This window comes from Halichoerus grypus, chromosome 6 (assembly GCF_964656455.1).
Source record: "Halichoerus grypus chromosome 6, mHalGry1.hap1.1, whole genome shotgun sequence".
NCBI classification, from domain to species: Eukaryota; Metazoa; Chordata; class Mammalia; order Carnivora; family Phocidae; genus Halichoerus; species Halichoerus grypus.
Genome location: NC_135717.1, coordinates 33589870 through 33606232, shown reverse-complemented (window position 1 = coordinate 33606232; position 16363 = coordinate 33589870). Strand labels below are relative to the sequence as shown.

The 16363-nt window shown below is 53.4% G+C and overlaps 1 protein-coding gene across 15 annotated transcripts; it reads left to right on the top strand.

The window, feature by feature from the left end:
* Nucleotides 1-20: 20 nt before the first annotated feature.
* LITAFD (LITAF domain containing) lies at nucleotides 21-15563 on the top strand. Of its 15 annotated transcripts, XM_078074828.1 has the most exons (12): nucleotides 21-300; nucleotides 735-849; nucleotides 2972-3099; nucleotides 5632-5739; nucleotides 6391-6507; nucleotides 11479-11611; nucleotides 11709-11884; nucleotides 12049-12222; nucleotides 13835-13924; nucleotides 14703-14726; nucleotides 15146-15290; nucleotides 15426-15563. In XM_078074828.1, exons 8-12 carry the CDS (start codon nucleotides 12108-12110, stop codon nucleotides 15532-15534), a joined length of 483 nt encoding a protein of 160 aa, XP_077930954.1. In that variant the 5' UTR covers nucleotides 21-300; nucleotides 735-849; nucleotides 2972-3099; nucleotides 5632-5739; nucleotides 6391-6507; nucleotides 11479-11611; nucleotides 11709-11884; nucleotides 12049-12107; the 3' UTR covers nucleotides 15535-15563. The 15 variants fall into 15 exon arrangements, with proteins under 15 accessions (XP_077930954.1, XP_077930955.1, XP_077930941.1 ...); XM_078074829.1 differs by lacking the exon at nucleotides 14703-14726; XM_078074815.1 differs by lacking the exons at nucleotides 15146-15290; nucleotides 15426-15563 and adding exons at nucleotides 7232-7378; nucleotides 8552-8660 and having other exon boundaries at nucleotides 13835-15136.
* The last annotated feature ends 800 nt before the right edge of the window (nucleotides 15564-16363 follow it).

The window sequence follows — 16363 nt, the reverse complement described above, 5'->3', positions numbered from 1 at the left end:
CAATGGGGCGGCGGGCCGGAGGCCGGACGGCCGGGGAGCGCGGCGCGCGGGGGCAGCCCCGACGGGAGCTTTGTGTCCGTGCGCTGGACTGGCGGGGGAGCCTGGGGGCCCGCCGGTGCTGCCCGTCAGGTCGGGAAACTACCCTGAGGAGTGGAGGGCTCGTGCAGGTCCCTGCCCTAACCACCCGCGGCAGGTCCGGCCCGAAGCTGACCTTCGTTCCAGAATGCGGAAGGCCCGGGGCGCCTCCATCTTGGCGGAGAGAAAGAGCTCCAGGAACGTCGAGAAGGAATAAAAAGAGAGGTAGAAGGGAAACAAGCCAAGAACTGAAGGGAAGAAAAGAGGGGAGGAAAGGAAGGCAAAAAAAAAAAAGGCAAAGAAAAAAAAGAGGGAAAGCTACTGATTTGTTCTCTTGTTTGTTCTTAATTTGCACTCCCTCCTAGAGTCCTTGAGTCCCTTGTCTGTGCAGGTAAATGACAAGACTCTCGTGTAACAGGAGAGGAAACTGAGGCACAGAGAAGTGACACCTCCCTGGCCCCACCTTTTCACAGCGCGTCCCACCAAGAGGGGCCCCTAAAAGCGAGCCCAGCCCTGGACCGAGGCTTATGTTGGTGGAAGGGGGGAGGGATCCCAGAGCTGTCCTGGGACTCTGGGCCCTGCTGAAGCCCATCCAGCACTAACTGCCTCTCAATCTCTCCCTCTTTCACCCTCCTTTCCTCCTCTGATTGCCTACAAAGAAGAGACCACTGAGGACACAGCAAGAACACAGCTGTCCACAAGCCAGGAAGGTGGTCCTCCACCAGGAACCCAATTGCCAGCACCCTGATCTTGGACTTCCCAGGCTCCAGAACTGTGAGATGTCAATTTTTGTTGCTTGGGCCACCCAGTCTCTGGTGGTTTTGTTGTAGCAGCAGGAACAGCCTTTCTCTTTCTTCTCAACTAACCACAGTCTCTGAGAATTTCACACCCAAGTTTGGTGCAGTTCTGGGCTACAGTCATTCACTGGGTGTGGCGCCCAGCTCTCTTTGGGGTGCTGAGCATCCAGAAGTAAAAAGTGCCCACCCAGTACCCGCCCAGGAGGAGTCACCTCCTGTTGAGACAGCGTGCCGGTGGATAAGGAGGATGCCACGTGGTGGGCTGGGTAAGCCTCTGTGGCTCAGTGAGGGCCCTGCCCTCGGCCCTGTCAGATAAGACCGGTCCCAGGGCTGAGTTCTCTCTCCCAAATTGTCATGGCTTGAGCCTCCTGCGACCCGAGACGTCAGCCCACCATTGTGACCCCATCCGATGGCACTAGCCTAATGGCCAGACTTGAGCCAGCAGCAGATGAGGAGATCTGGCCTAACTTTTCCCAAAAGCCCAATAAGGACCAATTATCTATTCAGCCACCTGACAAATATTTATTGCACCTGAGTTCTGTTCCAAGCCTGGGACTAAACAAAACTTGTGTGGGTTCTGTCCCCCCTCCCCCAGGGGGTTATAGTCTTAAGAGGGGAGGCAGGGACTCCTGGGTGGTGCAGTCGGTTAAGCATCTGCCTTCAGCTCAGGTCATGATCTCAGGGTCCTGGGATCGAGCCCCACGTCTGGCTCCTTGCTCCTCCTTGCTCAAAGGGGAGCCTGCTTCTCCTTCTCCCTTTGCCGCTCCCCCTGCTTGTGCTCTCTCTCTCTCTCCTTCTCTCTCTCACATAAATAAATAAAATCTTAAAAAAAAGAAAAAAAAATAAGAGGGGAGGCAGATGTTAAACCAGTAATCACAATGGTATAAAATCCCGCTGTACCCGCAGCAAGGACAGCCACTGGGATGGAGAAGCCAGGAAAGTGCTGGTTGGCCTGAGATCTTCTGGAAGATCAGGAATTAAACAGACAAAGGAAAAGACATTCCTGAGGGAGATTAGAGCAAGTGCAAAGGCCCTGAGGCAGGAGTGTGGTGGGGCTAGAACTCAGGGAGAGAGGAGAGGGAGTGTGAGGTATGGTAACAGGAGCCAGAGTGGACTAAATTTATGGGTCTCCATTAGGAAGCCTCATCTTTAAGAGTGCTGGCAGCCAGGGAAGGTCTAAGAGCAGGGATGAAGTGGAGACTTCTCCACCCACCTGCCCCCGTCCCCCCCCCCCCCCCCGTCCCTTCCCACCATGACTGGGGCCTCTTCCATCTCACCAGGAGGAATGGCCTCCTGCCATGGCTTGTGCCTCCCCCTAATATCGGTGCCCATGCTTGTTTCTCATGCAGCAGCCAGAGTGAGCTTTCAAAAGCATAAATCTAACCATTGCTAAAGAAAAAAATGACTTATGACACTTGTTAAAACAGTAAGATGGACTTCATTCAGGACTGTCGTGAAGGTTCAGGGACCACGGCTATGGGGCTTTGCCCTAAGGGAGAGAGTTGGAGCTCAGCTCCGAATATGGCATGGAAAAGTGGGGATTTATATAGCCAAAGAGCGGGGTCAGCGAGTGGGGAACTGCTAGGAGGAAGTATCGGAGGGAAGGGGGGATTCTGGCTAAGCTGAACTGGCAGGATTCTTGCAGAAGATGAAGACAGGCCAAGGCAATCAGGCATCCCCTGGGAGGTGGCAGGGGATGAGGAATTTGGTGAGATCTTGAGGGTAGGGAATTCTGGCTAAACCAGCTTGACGGGATTCTTGCCAAAACTGGACTCTCCAAGGGCAGGGTCAGAGGCTCACATTCGGGCCTAGTAGAGCAGAGGGCTCAGAGGGACCTACATACAGTTTGGCCAGGGAGAGAATCTTTGTCACCATGTCCTTCCCCTGCTCAAAACCCTTCTGTAACTCCCTGTTGCTCTTTAAATGAAAGCCAGACTCATCTGCTGTAACACTTCGGATTGACTTGACATAAGAAAACTCCAGTAGGGAGCATGAGCAAGCTGGATGTGTAGACCTGTCAGGTAGAAGACAGGGGTGGTATGCCTGGGGTTGATAACGGCAGGTCTGGAGTCCTCAAGGACTGGGTGTCTCTTCAACAGGTCCCCTCTCTTAGCACCTCCATTTTTCATCTGTAAAATGGGGACAACGTCAGCACGTCTCTCAGTAAAGGTGGTCGTGTTGTAGAAGTGAGAGATTCATGGATGCTTAGAATACAGCCTGCTACACTGTAAGCATTTTTTTTTTAATTTGCTTTTTAAAACACTTCTTGCTTAAATCTACGTGTCACCCTCGTAATGACAATAGCTGCCCAGTTCTGCTCCCTACAATGTGCCAAGCACACTAGACACCATAATGTGTGTCAGAGCTGGTGACCGGCACAGTGGAACTTCTTAAAGCCTTATCGCAACCCAGAAAAATTGTCGTCCCATTCTACAAATGGGGAAATGGGGCTCAGATCAGCAATGCAACTTACCCAAGGTCACACAGCACTAACTGGACAGGCCGAGATTTGAATGTCGCCATGTGACACCCCAAGGTGCTCATTCCCCAGGCCATTTAGACCGAATTCCCTCCCCGTGCCCGGGATATCACACACATACACACACACACCACCCCCCACCCGACCCCCGATGTCTCAGAGAGGGGCCTCCCTGGGCTGGAGCAGGGATGGGAGCTCGGGCTCTGGGAACACCTGCTTTTCCCCGCCTAGTGCTCTTTGTCTCTTTTGGGCCGCTACTTTCTGGACAGTCACACCCAGGTTCCTGGTCTGCTTCCAGCCACTGCCCATCCATGTAGCAGCCCCAGGTGGTCTTACCAGGTCTCAGCACTCTCTGCCCAATCTCATGTCCCTCTGCTCCCACCACTGCAACCCCACCGGGTACCTCAGGGCCTTTGCACATGCTGTTCCCACAGCTGGAAACTCTCTTCCCCCACATCTTCCCAGGCTGCCTCTTTCTGGTCATTACACCTCAGAAGAGGGGACCCTCTGCCCACCCTGAACCAAATATGGTACCCCTAAAATGTGTGCTCCCCAGGGCGGGCACCTTGTCTGCCTCCCTTGGTTTCATATGCCTGACACATAGTAGGTGCTCAGTAAGTACACGTTGAAGAAATAGGGGCCGCAGCAGTGTCATGGGATGCAGTGAGATATGTCAAGGACGAGGGGCCTGACAGATGACTAGGTTTCCCCTTCTGTAAAGTGGAGCCAGGAGAGCCTGCAGTTGAGAAGGAGTTGCATGGGGAGGCCAGGGGAGTGCTGCACCTGGGCTGACCCCGTCCAGGCAGCTCTTGAGGCTGGAACCTGCTCAGGACGAGGTCCAAGTCAGTTGGCCATGCCTGTTGGCTGAAGGAGAAAAAAGATGGGCCCAGGAGCCCACCTGTGTGAACACACCCCACGCCCAGATACCCCGTCTGCGTACCTCTCCCGTGCAGACACACAGACATGGCAAGTCCCAGACACGTGGCCCACACCGGGTGAAGGGACACACACACACACACACAAATATCTCCACGTGCAAACCTGCTCTGCACACAAACACAGCATGCAGATGAGACACGCCCCCGACCCAACAGGACCCACATCACGAGCAGCATCAGCATCTCCCCACACACACACGCACACACACGCAGACAGAAGCGTGCATAACCACACGCCCCCACCACACAGCTCCTGAGGCTCTCCCCCAGACCCCAAGAGCTTTCTCTGTCTAGAAAGTCCCCCTCTCCACCAGGCAGGCCTCAGGGGCTCTGTCCTGGAGTTCTGAGGGCAGGGGATGGAAGGCAGCCACCCAGGAAAGCAGTAACCCTGTCACCCCCTCTCATCGAGGTGCCTGCTGTTCAGTGAGAGGGCCTCCAAGGGCACCCAGGACAGGAGAAACCCCCGCTTTCCTTTCCTGACCCCGGTAGGCAGGGGGCTTGGGTGTGAGGTGCCCCTAGCAGCACACACCTCCTCACATTCCTCCAGCCCCCAGCTCGCCCCAGGCTGGGCGGAAGAGGAGGCAGACAGGGTGGTTGGCAGAGCTGGAAATTTAGCTCAGAGAGGTTAGGGGATGCCCCGAGTTGACCCAGCAAGTCCCCGCCCAGGGCTCCCGGCGCCCCCGCAGACAGAGCAGACGGAAGGGAGGGCTCTGGGGAAAGCCCCACCCCACACCTGCCCAAGAATGACAATTACAACTCATTCCTCCGGATTCCTTTCTCTTCCCGTCACCTTGCCGTCACCTTGCCCGAGGTGGGCCCTTCTGGGAGGAGAGGATGAGCAGGAAGCAGAACAAAGAAGTTGCATTGCCTTTTTCTTTTAAGCAGGCCCCAGCTGCAGAGCCTTATTGCTCAAGAAGATAGCATAGCCCAGAGAGGGTGAGTGAGGCGCCCAGGGTCACACAGCAGGAGAGGACCAGGGGGCCTCCCAGGACCCTTAGCTACCAAAAGTCCAGGCTTATGCCATTCCTGGGATGGCCTGCCTCCAGCCCTGGCTTTTATGACTCTGCTTATTATTGTCTTGCTTATTAACATTATTGATTGCGAATGCATTGCAAGCTTTCTACGTGCCAGGCACAGAGTGAGGTTCTTCACGTGGATATCTTTCGTTCATTACTCATGCAACAAAGTTTGATTGAGCATCTACTGTGTCCTGGGCACTGTGATAGGTACTGAAGAGACAAATATGAACAAAACTAATGAGGTCCCTGCTCTCACAGAGCTGACATTTTAGGGGCAATAGACACTGATCAAGTAACCGAATACATGAACCTGTCCATTCCAGACAGAGCTCACCGGAAGAGCATTCGGGTGCAGAACAGCAAGTGCAAATGCCCAGGAGCAGGATGGAATAGAATGGACCATAGGCATGCATAAAGGATCAGCCAACAAGGTAAAACTGTCTATGAAATTTTCCTAACACTCTTGGCAGCAAGGATTATTATCAGACCCATCGTGCAGGGAGGTGGAGATGCCTGCTTGGGGTCACACACAGTTGCGAGCAACAGAGCCCACACTTTAACAGCTTCCTCCTTTATGCTCCGCATCATTTTGGGGATTCAAAGGTGGAAAATGAACAAACAAAAACCTGTCCTCCAGGAGCCCTGAGTCTGGTGGAGAGCTGATGCTTACAGAGGGGCCCCCGAGGAGCCCAGTCAGGCCTCCTGGCTCCCTCTTGGGGGGCCCTGTGTCTGGGTGCCAGAGACTGGGGTCTAAGCCAGCTCCAGCTCAGCCTGGCTGTGTGGCCTTGGGCTGGCCTCATGCCCTCTCTTCTTCCAGCCTGGCCTGAGGGATTCAGGGTAGGACAGGAGTTCTCAGCCCCAGGGCAGCCTTGGGGAGCACTGGAAAAGCCCTGAAGGGAGGGTGATGGTGGGAGCCCAGGGGAGGGGCAGGATGGGGACCTCAGGACCCACAGAGCCCAGAGGGAGGAGGCCAGGCTGACTTGTGCAGCCTGATGCTGCCCCCTGGTGGCAGTGGCCAGGATGGGGGGGAAAAGATGCCGAGAGCCCAGCCCATCAGCTCCCTCATTCATTCACCCTCAAAGGGTCCCAGTGCAGAGCCGCAGCCTGGATCTCAACCCTGTGTGAGGGGGACTACCGTCCCCAAAATCCCCCAAGAGGGAGACTGTACCCAACCCTGTCCAAGGACCCTGTTTCCCGAGGTAAGATATCCAGGGGATTTTAAGCCAAATGGGGTGTACTGGATGAGAGGAGCATGCAGCTCGTTTGTTCCTTCGTTCATTCCCTCATTCAGTCATTCAGTCATACATTCAACCTATATTAATTGGGCACCTTCTGCATGCCGGCCTCTGGGGGATGCAGCAAGCCTTAAATCTCAGGCACCTATACATACAGGGGTGTGGACAGGCTCCAGAGGACATGCCCCGAACCCTGCCATGGAACAGAGAAGTGATGATGAGCTGACACCAAGTGGAGGCAAAAGGGACTGGGCACATGGGCAGGAATGCCAAACCGGAGGTTTCAAGACTCTAGGGTGTGGGCGCCACAGTTACTGGTAAGAGAGAGAGATCAGAGGGACTGCTAAGGAGGTGGGGCTGGAGGCAGGCCCCCACCAGAGAGGTGATGCCCATGACGACAGCACCTTTGTGGGAATTAAGGAAGCGCTTCCTCAAGATGCCTTTTTTTCCCCATCAGCTGAGAAACAGTTGTAATCACAAATCTCTTGTGCTCATGATGTATGGGGCACCTGTTATGCCATGCACCCCCACCTGCGTGCCCAGACTGCCCCCCCTCAAAGACGGCACCTTCAGGTTTACCACACCTCACAGCTGGCATCCTGGTAGTTGCTGATGCTTGGAGGAAGTTGATCTCGTTAAGGAGGAAGATGTGCAGCCTGAGAGCAGACACCCAATCTCTCCCTCCCAGTTCCCTGCTGGAGCAACCCAACCTCTGGAATAACTGTGGCCAGCAGATGGCGCTGTGGGAGCCGGCCCCTGGAATAACTGTGGCCAGCAGATGGCGCTGTGGGCCCCCGGGGACAGTTGGATTGCTGCCTGCACACGTGATACACATGTAAAGCAGATGCTCACTGAGCACTTACTCTTCTCTGTTCCTCCATACAATAGATTGTAGCGATGGTCCCCATTCTCCCTCTCGATGCCCGTTGTCATGTAGCTTTTTGCATCCCCATCACAAAAGGGTGAGCTGTGCCATTCTGCCTTTCTAGAAATGTGGGTAATGAAAGCTCTCCCATGGCCACTAGGTTTAAATGCCCATAGTTCATGCAAACAGCAGAAACCCAGTGGTCTGCTTCTGCGCCAGTTCCAAAGTCCTACACAAGGAGATCTGATTGGTCTAACCCGGGTCAGGCTGCTGCCCATTCCTGGGGTGGGCAGAGATCTCAGAGAAGTGATCCTGTGGCTCAAGTATAATTTTGCCCATAAATACTACAGCGCTGTCCTGCCTCATTTAAATAAGTCTGCTCTGTATAGTTCTGCCATCAAACTCACAAGTTACATTCATTTTTGTTTTCCACTTTTCGAGATTTCTTTTTTCCTTTACTTTTTGCCCCCTCCTCATTTTATTGTAAAAAAAAAAAAATGTGCAAGCGTAAAAGTGGAAATAATTGTGAACACCCCCAGACCCACCACCTTGATCCTACACCTGTCGCCATTTTGCAAGATTTGTTTTTTCACAGATGTATCCATCTAAGAATCCATCAACCCTTCCTACCTTTCAGTGGTTTTAAAAGTGAGCTGCAGACATCAGTACACTTTAATCCTGAACACTTCAGCTTCCATAGGTCATTAACTAGGGGGCGCCTGGGTGGCTCAGTCGTTAAGTGTCTGCCTTCGGCTCTGGTCATGATCCCAGGGTCCTGGGATCGAGCCCCACATCGGGCTCCCTGCTCAGCGGGAAGCCTGCTTCTCCCTCTCCCCCTGCTTGTGTTCCCTCTCTCGCTGTGTCTCTCTCTGTCAAATAAATAAATAAAATCTTTAAAAAAAAAAAAAAGTAGAACTCAGTATTTATCTGCAGCTTTTGAAAAAGTTTGTAATGAAAGACACAAATCTCACTGTACCGTTCTGCAAGTTTTGAGAAGTGCATACACCTGTGTAATGCCAACCCCTATCAAGACATGGAACGTCTCTACCAGCCCAGAGTTCCCTCAAGCCCTTTCTGTTAATAAATCCACACCCCTGTTGGCAGGCACTGTTCTGATTGATTCTATGACTTTTGTCTTATCAGGAAGTCCATATAAATGGGATCATACAGTTCGCACTCCTGTGGGAGGCTTCTTTCACACAATGCATTTGCAATTCGTTTATGTGGCTGCATGAATGGTGCCTTCTCATTGGTGAGCAGTATTGCAGCCTGTGAATATACCACAGTTTGTTTATCCATCCTCTTGTCTATGGGCACCAGAGTGGTATCTAGTTTGGGACTAATTTCTTTTTATTTTTTTTTTTTAGAGAGGGGGAGGTGGGAGGGGCAAAGGGAGAGAGAGAGAGACTCTTAAGCCCCAATCTGGGGCTCAGTCTCATGACCCTGAGATTGTGACCTGAGTGGTTTCTAGTTTGGGACTAATTTCTTTTTATTATTTTTTTTAGAGAGGGGGAGGTGGGAGGGGCAAAGGGAGAGGGAGAGAGAGAGAGAGACTCTTAAGCCCCAAGATGGGGCTCGATCTCATGACCCTGAGATTGTGACCTGAGCCGAGTCTGACACTTAACTGACAGAGCCGCCCAGGTACCCAGTTTGGGGCTATTTTAAATAAAGCTGCTGGGAGCCTTTATGTCTATCTTTTTGGCGGACATGTCTCCCTTCTCCTGAGGAAACACCTAGGCATGATGTATCTGGGTCATAGGACAGGTTTATGTTTAGTTTTGCAAAGAAACTTCCAGACTTTGGATGCTCCCACTGATGACAGATGATGAGAATTTGGGGTACTTGTCATCTCTGCCACTACTTCACATTAGTTTTTGACGTTTTTAACAATCCAGGGGTGCAAGCTCCAGGAGTTTGGAAAAATGAATAGTTAAGTAGTCATGACAGTCATCTTTCCATCATTTTAGAAATTCTAGTGTGCCCTTTGCAGTCAACCTTCCACTCCCACCCCAGAAGCAACCGCTGTTCTGAGTTCCCTCACCGGGGCTCAGCTTGGTCTGCGTTAGAACTGCAAATAAATAGAATCACCAGTTATGTACTGTTTTAGGTCAGGGTTTTTCTTTTGCTCAAAATCATTTTTTGACAACACACGCATGTTGCCAAGTACATCCATAATTCCTTCCTTTTGCTGTTGAGCAGTATTCCTTGTTATAAATGTTTATCCGCTCACCTGTTCACAGATATCTAGGTTGTTTCTAAATTTTGGCGATTAGGAAGACAACTACTATGAATCTTCTCATACGGGTCCTTTTTATCTTTTTTTTTTTGAACATATGTTTTTATCTCACCTGGGCAAAAATCCGGAAGTGGAATTGCTGGTCACAGGCGGGCTTGCGTTTACCTTTATAAGAAAGTGCAGCTTTCCAAAGTGATGCAGCATTTCACACCCACACCAGCAGCGTATAAGGGTTCCAGTTGTTGCCCATTCTTGTCAACACTTAGGATTGTCTATTTTTAAAAATTTAACCAGAGGTCCCTTTGGTTTTCACATTTCCTAGGTGGCTAGAGATGCTGAACACCTTCTCATGTATGTATTAGCCACAGCCATGTTCTCTTTTGTGAAGTGTCTGTTTGGGTCTTTTTTTTTTAAAAAGATCTTATTTATTTATTAGAGAGAGAGCAGGAGAAGGAAGAGGGAGAAGCAGACTCCCCGCTGAGCAGGGAGCTCCACATGGGACTCGATCGCAGGACCCTGAGATCATGACCCGAGCCAAAGGCAGTCACTTAACTGACTGAGCCACGCAGGTGCCCCTGTTTGGGTCTTTTGTCCACTTTTAACATGGCACTTTTAAGATCGTTCAGTTGGAGTTCTTTTATATTCTGTATACCTGTTCTGCAAATACTGTTTTCCTGCCTGTGGCTAAACTTTTTTTCTTCCCCCACGGTGTCTTTTGAAGAGCAGGTGCTTTGATGAAGTCGTCTTTCAAGTTTTTTTTTATGGCTTGTGCTTTGTGTCCCGTGGAAGAAATCTTGATATATGGCCACATTTGTTTGTTTTCCGCTGCCGTCCGTTGTTCGCTGTTGCTTTTTTCTTTTGTCCATGCTTCCTTTTAAATTAGTAAAAGTAATGATATGGTTCCAAAGTCAAACCTATAAAGCAAGACATAGAGAGAACCTGCCTCCACCCCATCTCCGTCAACATCAATTTTGATTGGCAAGCACTGTTCTGATTGCTTCTATGACTTTTGTCTTATCAGGGAGTCCATATAAATGGGATCATACAGTACACACTCCTTTAGTTTTTAAAAACTCGTTCTTTTCTTTCGTTTTGGAAATTTTTTTTATTTGTACTTATTTATTCAATTAATAAGTATTTATTGAGTTCCTACATTATAGGTGGTGAGGTTTGTCTTGGAAATTATATATATCCCTCCCCATTTCCTTACACACACGTGTGCACGCGCACACACACCCACTATATATATAGTTATATATAACTTCTTGGTTTTTTAGCAATGTATCTTGGAGAGACTACACCATAGGAATTTATGAAATGTATCCTCTTTGCTCTCTCATTCTCTCCTCTTTCCTTCCTTCCCTCCTTCATTTTGGGTAGTTTCTGAGTAGCTATGCATGGACATTTGGATTATTTCGAGTCTTTTCTGCTGCATCAAATAGCCTTGTCCCAACGTCATTTGATACTTTTGCTGGTCTGTCTTTGGGATGGATTTCAAGGAAGAGTATTGCTGGGTCCAAGGGTCCCACATCTTTAAGTGTGTGACTTATCACCAGATCCCCCTTATCGGGTCCTATGGGAAGATTCATCTCCCCTGACTCGCCATAACTTTTGGTCTCTGTCAATCTGAGGGGGCGAGCAGGGCCGTTTGGAATGTTCCCCGATGTTCTGTGACAGTTTATTGGCCGTGTCCTTACTGGCCGTGATTCCTAGCTAAAGCCCCAAACCAGCTCTGGACACACGGGCTGCCCTCTGCCATTGGGAATGTCTCTCCTGGGCTATTCCGGCCAGTAGTCGTTTTGCAGTACTAACACCATCTTCACTTCATTCGCAGTACTTGGGTTGTGTCTCATATGATCTCCTAACAATCCTCTAAGGAGCAACTAGCATCCCCATTTTACAGCTGAGGAAGCCAGGGGATGGAGGGTTGGAGAAAGCATCTTGCCCGAACTCACACAACTAACCAGGTAAGGGCGGTGGTGGGATTCGTGAGGAGACACCACATACGAGTCTGCAGGTGTATATATAGTGTGTATCCACGTGCCTCCGTACATTTCTCAACAGGACGTGGCCATCCACACGGCCGGCTGTTCACACACATCAGGATGACTTCCTCAAAGCAGAATCTCTAGCTCTTGTCGGATTCCGGTTTTTAAGTCTCTGGATTGGTTGCCGCCCCACCCCCGCCGGCCCCTGCGCTCCAGGAACTCAGGGCTGGATTCGGCCGGGCCCCTGAGGAGGTCAGTGGGCCCCGGGGGGGGGGTGGGGGGAGAAGGGCCACCTCCGAAGGCTTCCCACGCCAGGCCCCGGGAGGCCCCACCCTCCCCCTGCAGAGAGGGGTGACAGAGTCCAGCCCTAGGTCCCCTGAGGATGCACATCACAATGCCTTTTCCACCTGGGCCAGGCCTGGGAAGAGGCACCAGGGAGGTCCGCACTCCGGTCCCAGGGCAACCAGGTGGCATCATGGGGACTCCTCGAGACAAGCGCTTGGCTGCTCAGAGCCCGGAACTCGATGCTGCCCGGATACCGTTGCTGGAACAAAGGATGTCCAGGGCACCAAGATGGAACCCTCCCCAAGGTGAGAGTACCACCCCCCTTCCAGTGACAAGTTGACTTTGGGGCCCACGGGAAGCAGGAGAGGAGACTCTGGGTCCCCTTGCTCAGCTGGGGGCTGAATCCAGTCCTCCTACTGTCCCCCACCAGCCGGGGGACCGTGGGACCCAATGTGTGACCCAGCGTGGGACAAAGTGGGGTCCCCAGCATCCCCTACCCTCTCTTAAAGTGTTAAAAAGTCAAGGAAGAAGACTAATGGCTCCCTCGTATCAGGTACGACCTGCCCCTCCTGTCCCCTGCCCACCCTCATGGCCAGACACAACCCAGACTGGCAGGGTTGGCGGGGTCGGGGGGGTCCTGGCCCTGCTGATGAGATCTTGGTCAAGTCACTCAATCTCTTTGGATCCATTTTCTATCTGGAAAATGGTTGCGAGGATTAAGAGCTGGTTGATGCAAGGCTGGCAGCCGCTAACTCAGCTGTGAGGCCCGGTGACGGGTAACCCCTGGCCTTCACTTTCCTCACCTGTAAAATGGGTACAAAACCCAGCTTCAGGCAGGGCTGCTGGGGGCACCTGTCCCCAGGAGTCTAGACTGTGTGGCAAAAAGTGAGGAGGGGCTTCCTGTGCTCCGGCTGTCCCCACTTTGGGAAGAGGCTGTGGGTGGGGGGACCCCAGGCTGCCCCCTTCAAGCCACGAGGCCCCTAACCTGGGAGAGGCAGATCCCCATGCCAAGGGTCCGTGTGCTTCCCCGTAGACACGGAAATGGACCCCCATCCATCAACCAAGGGCTGGGAGCTGGGGGCCAGATTGGCTGTCCACACGGTGTGGAAGGCCCCTCGTGGGGCAGGAGGGAACCAAGGTTGGGAGCAATGTGGGCAGACCTGGGGCCCAAACAGTCCTTCTCGGAAGGAGTAGATGAAACTCTGCCCCTCTTGGAGCTGTCCTGTCCAGAGGCAAGGGGCTTAACACGCAGTGGCATGTGCTCCGGACGTGGGCATCCTCACCTTTTGTACCTACGGGGCGACCTCGGGCAAGTTACTTAACCTCTCTGAGCCTGGTCTCCACATCTGCAAAATTGGAATGATACCACATGGCTACCTCTTTGGTGTTTTGGCAAGAGTCAATGGAATGAGGTATGTCAAAGGTTTAGCTGAGTTTGGGACATAACAAATGCTAGATACTGTTTTTTAAAGATTTTATTTATTTGACAGCACAAGCAGGGGGAACCGGCAGGGAGAGGGAGAAGCAGGCTTCCCACCGAGCAGGGAGCCCGATGCGGGGCTCGATCCCAGGACCCTGGGATCATGACCTGAGCCGAAGGCAGACGCTTAACGACTGAGCCACCCAGGCGCCCCTCCAAAGTTTTTTAAAGAGAGATTATGGGCCCCGTGCTCTTTTTGTATCCTCAGCTTCCTGGCAGTGCGTCCAGGAAGCTCGTACATCCTAGGACACGAGGACACATTTGGAGCCGGAAATGTCTGGGTTCAAACCTCAGCCACTCACATTCATTCCTCCAGGCCTCAGCCTGCCCTCCTGTAAAGTGGGTGACACCCTCAGGCTGGCCACACTGTCAGCTCGGCGCCTGGCACGGAGCAAGCCATGGGATCTGAGGGTGTGTTTCCTTCCTCTCTCCCAAAGAGCCTCTTCCTCTTCCTCCTGGTCCTCCGCCTCCAGGAACTCCAGTTCTTCCCCCGATGTACATCCAAGGCCCCCCGGGGGCTCAGCCGGGTGAGTACCTCTACCCCCCTCCCCTCCTCGTTTTCCTGGGTTCAGGCTCAGACCACCCTGACCACTCGCCAGGACTCTGCCCCAACAGCACCTCCTCTGAAAGCCCTTCTCCACGGACCCCACTGCTGTGTGACCCCCAAGCTGGCTGGTGCTGCCCTGTCTCTGATGGGAAATCAGTGGTGGAGGGGGCTGGTCCATGGTGGGCGCTCAGGGAAGGCTTTGGGAGTGAAATCCTGGTGAAACCCCATTCCCTACTCCGCCATGCACCACCCCCAACGGGAGGAGGGGAAGGCAGCCCCCCACCCCCCGCCGCCCAGGTTCACAAGGGTGCCAGGGAACTGAGAACACTTCAGAGGTCTCCAAGGGTCGAGCGCTGCAGGGCTGGGCTGTACGTTGCCAGTGGGCAGGATGAAGAAGACCCCCCTCACAGCCGGAGAGACCATTGGGGACACCCATATAAGCCACACAGTTCTTGCCTTAGCTCCCTGCCCACCCAGGGAGTCTGCACCCCTGCCTGTCAAGGTTCTGGGGCTCCAGATCCCTGCTCCCCCTCACCCCCGACCCCAAAGGGATTGGCACACCCCAAGGCCATAAGCTCCAGACAGCCTATCCAGACCAGACCCCGAGCCCTCGGCCAGAACATAAAGCTCGCTGGGACTGTTTTAACAAACTCAGCCACCACCAGAGTCCTCCTTTCTCCGCACACCCAAGATGGTAGAAATGGCTGTGGTGTTTAAATAGCTAAACACGTATTTTGGCCCCACTGTGCAAATGCAAGAGGAAGACACGAGAACGCCAACAGGTGGGTTCTCGGTTTTGTTGCTTTCCCACCATGCTTCACCAAGGTGTCGGAGCTTTTTACCCAGGGCGGGGATTCGGCCCTGTCATGGACACCCCGGGAAGGGGACGGACGAGCACGCTATCCTGGAGGGCTCGCTGATTTGTAGGGGCCCAGTTCCAACCCAGAGATGCTCCCCAATTCCCTGGGTGTCCTGGCCAGGGGAGACAGGGTGTCTTGACGGAGGGAGGCCCCTGGGTCCTAAAGGCTAGTGGCAGTGGGTGGTGGGAAATGGAACTGTGAGGGGAAGTCGGAGCCCCCCCCCCGGGGGGGGACCTGACGCGCAGGGGAGCACAGAGAACACGCAGTAGGGCCCAGCCAGTGGTGGACACCGGGAGGGCGGGGAGGGGGCCAGGGTCTGAGCTGCCATCCCCCACCCCCAGCGGTGTTCACCAGCTTGCCTAGGATGGGGTCTGCCACCCCCATACGGTCCGTATGTCGGTACTGTGGGAACTACATCATCACAGTGACCAGCCCGGTCCCAGGGGTCCTCACCTGGCTGTTGTGTACTGGCCTCTTTGTGTTTGGGTGAGTGCCCCCCGCCTTCACCTCCGCAGGGCCCCGCTGGGGGGGGGGGGGCTGCCAGGCAGGAGCAAGGACAGAGGGGGCCCCCGGGGGAACCTCAGGGCTGACCCCCACACCCCGCTGCTCCTGAGGCTGCAGGTGCGTCCTGGGATGCTGCTTCCTCCCCTTCTGTGTGGACAGTTTGATGGACGTGAAGCACACGTGCCCCGTGTGCCGGCAAGAGCTCTTCCGCTACCATCGCCTGTGACGTCCGCGAAATAAATGTCCGTTAAGTGCCCTGTGTGTGTGCCCACGTCTGTCCTGCTGGGGTCCCTCCTGGCCCAGGGAGGGCGGGGCTGGCACTGAGGGCTCAGGCAGCCATGGGGGAATGAAGGGGCGGCGTGGTACCCCGCCCCCTTCTGACCCCTCAGAAACCCGAGTGCGGTTAATTCCCCCCTTCCTGGCTCCTTCCCATTAGCTCAAGCTTGGGCATCTCCCAGAACGTCTCTGCACCTCCAGCCGGGGGGGACGCCTCACTCCCCAGTACCCACGGCCTCACAGATCCGCGGGGCTTAGGCAAATGCTTGGGACAGCGAAGGCCCCAAGCTGGTGAACAGAATACCCTCTGGGTAACATGGGGTCTGCAGGGGATGGGGTGGGGCTGGGGAGAGCCTATAGGGAAACCCGGGGGCACAACCAAGGGAGAGCTTTTGGTTTTGGGGTTTTTTTTTTTTTTTTAAAGGTTTTTAATTAATCTCTACACCTGATGTGGAGCTCCAGCTCACAACCCTGAGATCATGCTCTTCCGGCTGAGCCAGCCAGGTGCCCCCCCCGACAAATTTTATTTAGCAAAACAAGATAAATGTTATTCACCCATCTTTTCAAGGAAAATGAATTTCTTATAGAAGGGAAAGGAAGTGGGTGAATTAGGGGGCAAGAAAGAAGGAAACTGGGTTAAAAATTTAAAAAATTAAAAAAAAAAAACTACATTTCCTGTGGTGCTCCTCGGCATCCCCCTCCCCACCCCGGGAGGGCAGCGTGCCCCCATCCCATAGCTGCGGAAGCCCGGGCAGGAGGGCCCCCCGCCCCAGTAACCA

Coding starts and splice junctions, on each gene's coding strand:
- LITAFD (XM_078074825.1), top strand. CDS start 12,108: ATGGGGACTCCTCGAGACAAGCGCTTGGCTGCTCAGAGCCCGGAACTC. Junction 12,223..13,834: donor AAGATGGAACCCTCCCCAAG/GTGAGAGTACCA, acceptor TCTCTCCCAAAG/AGCCTCTTCCTCTTCCTCCT.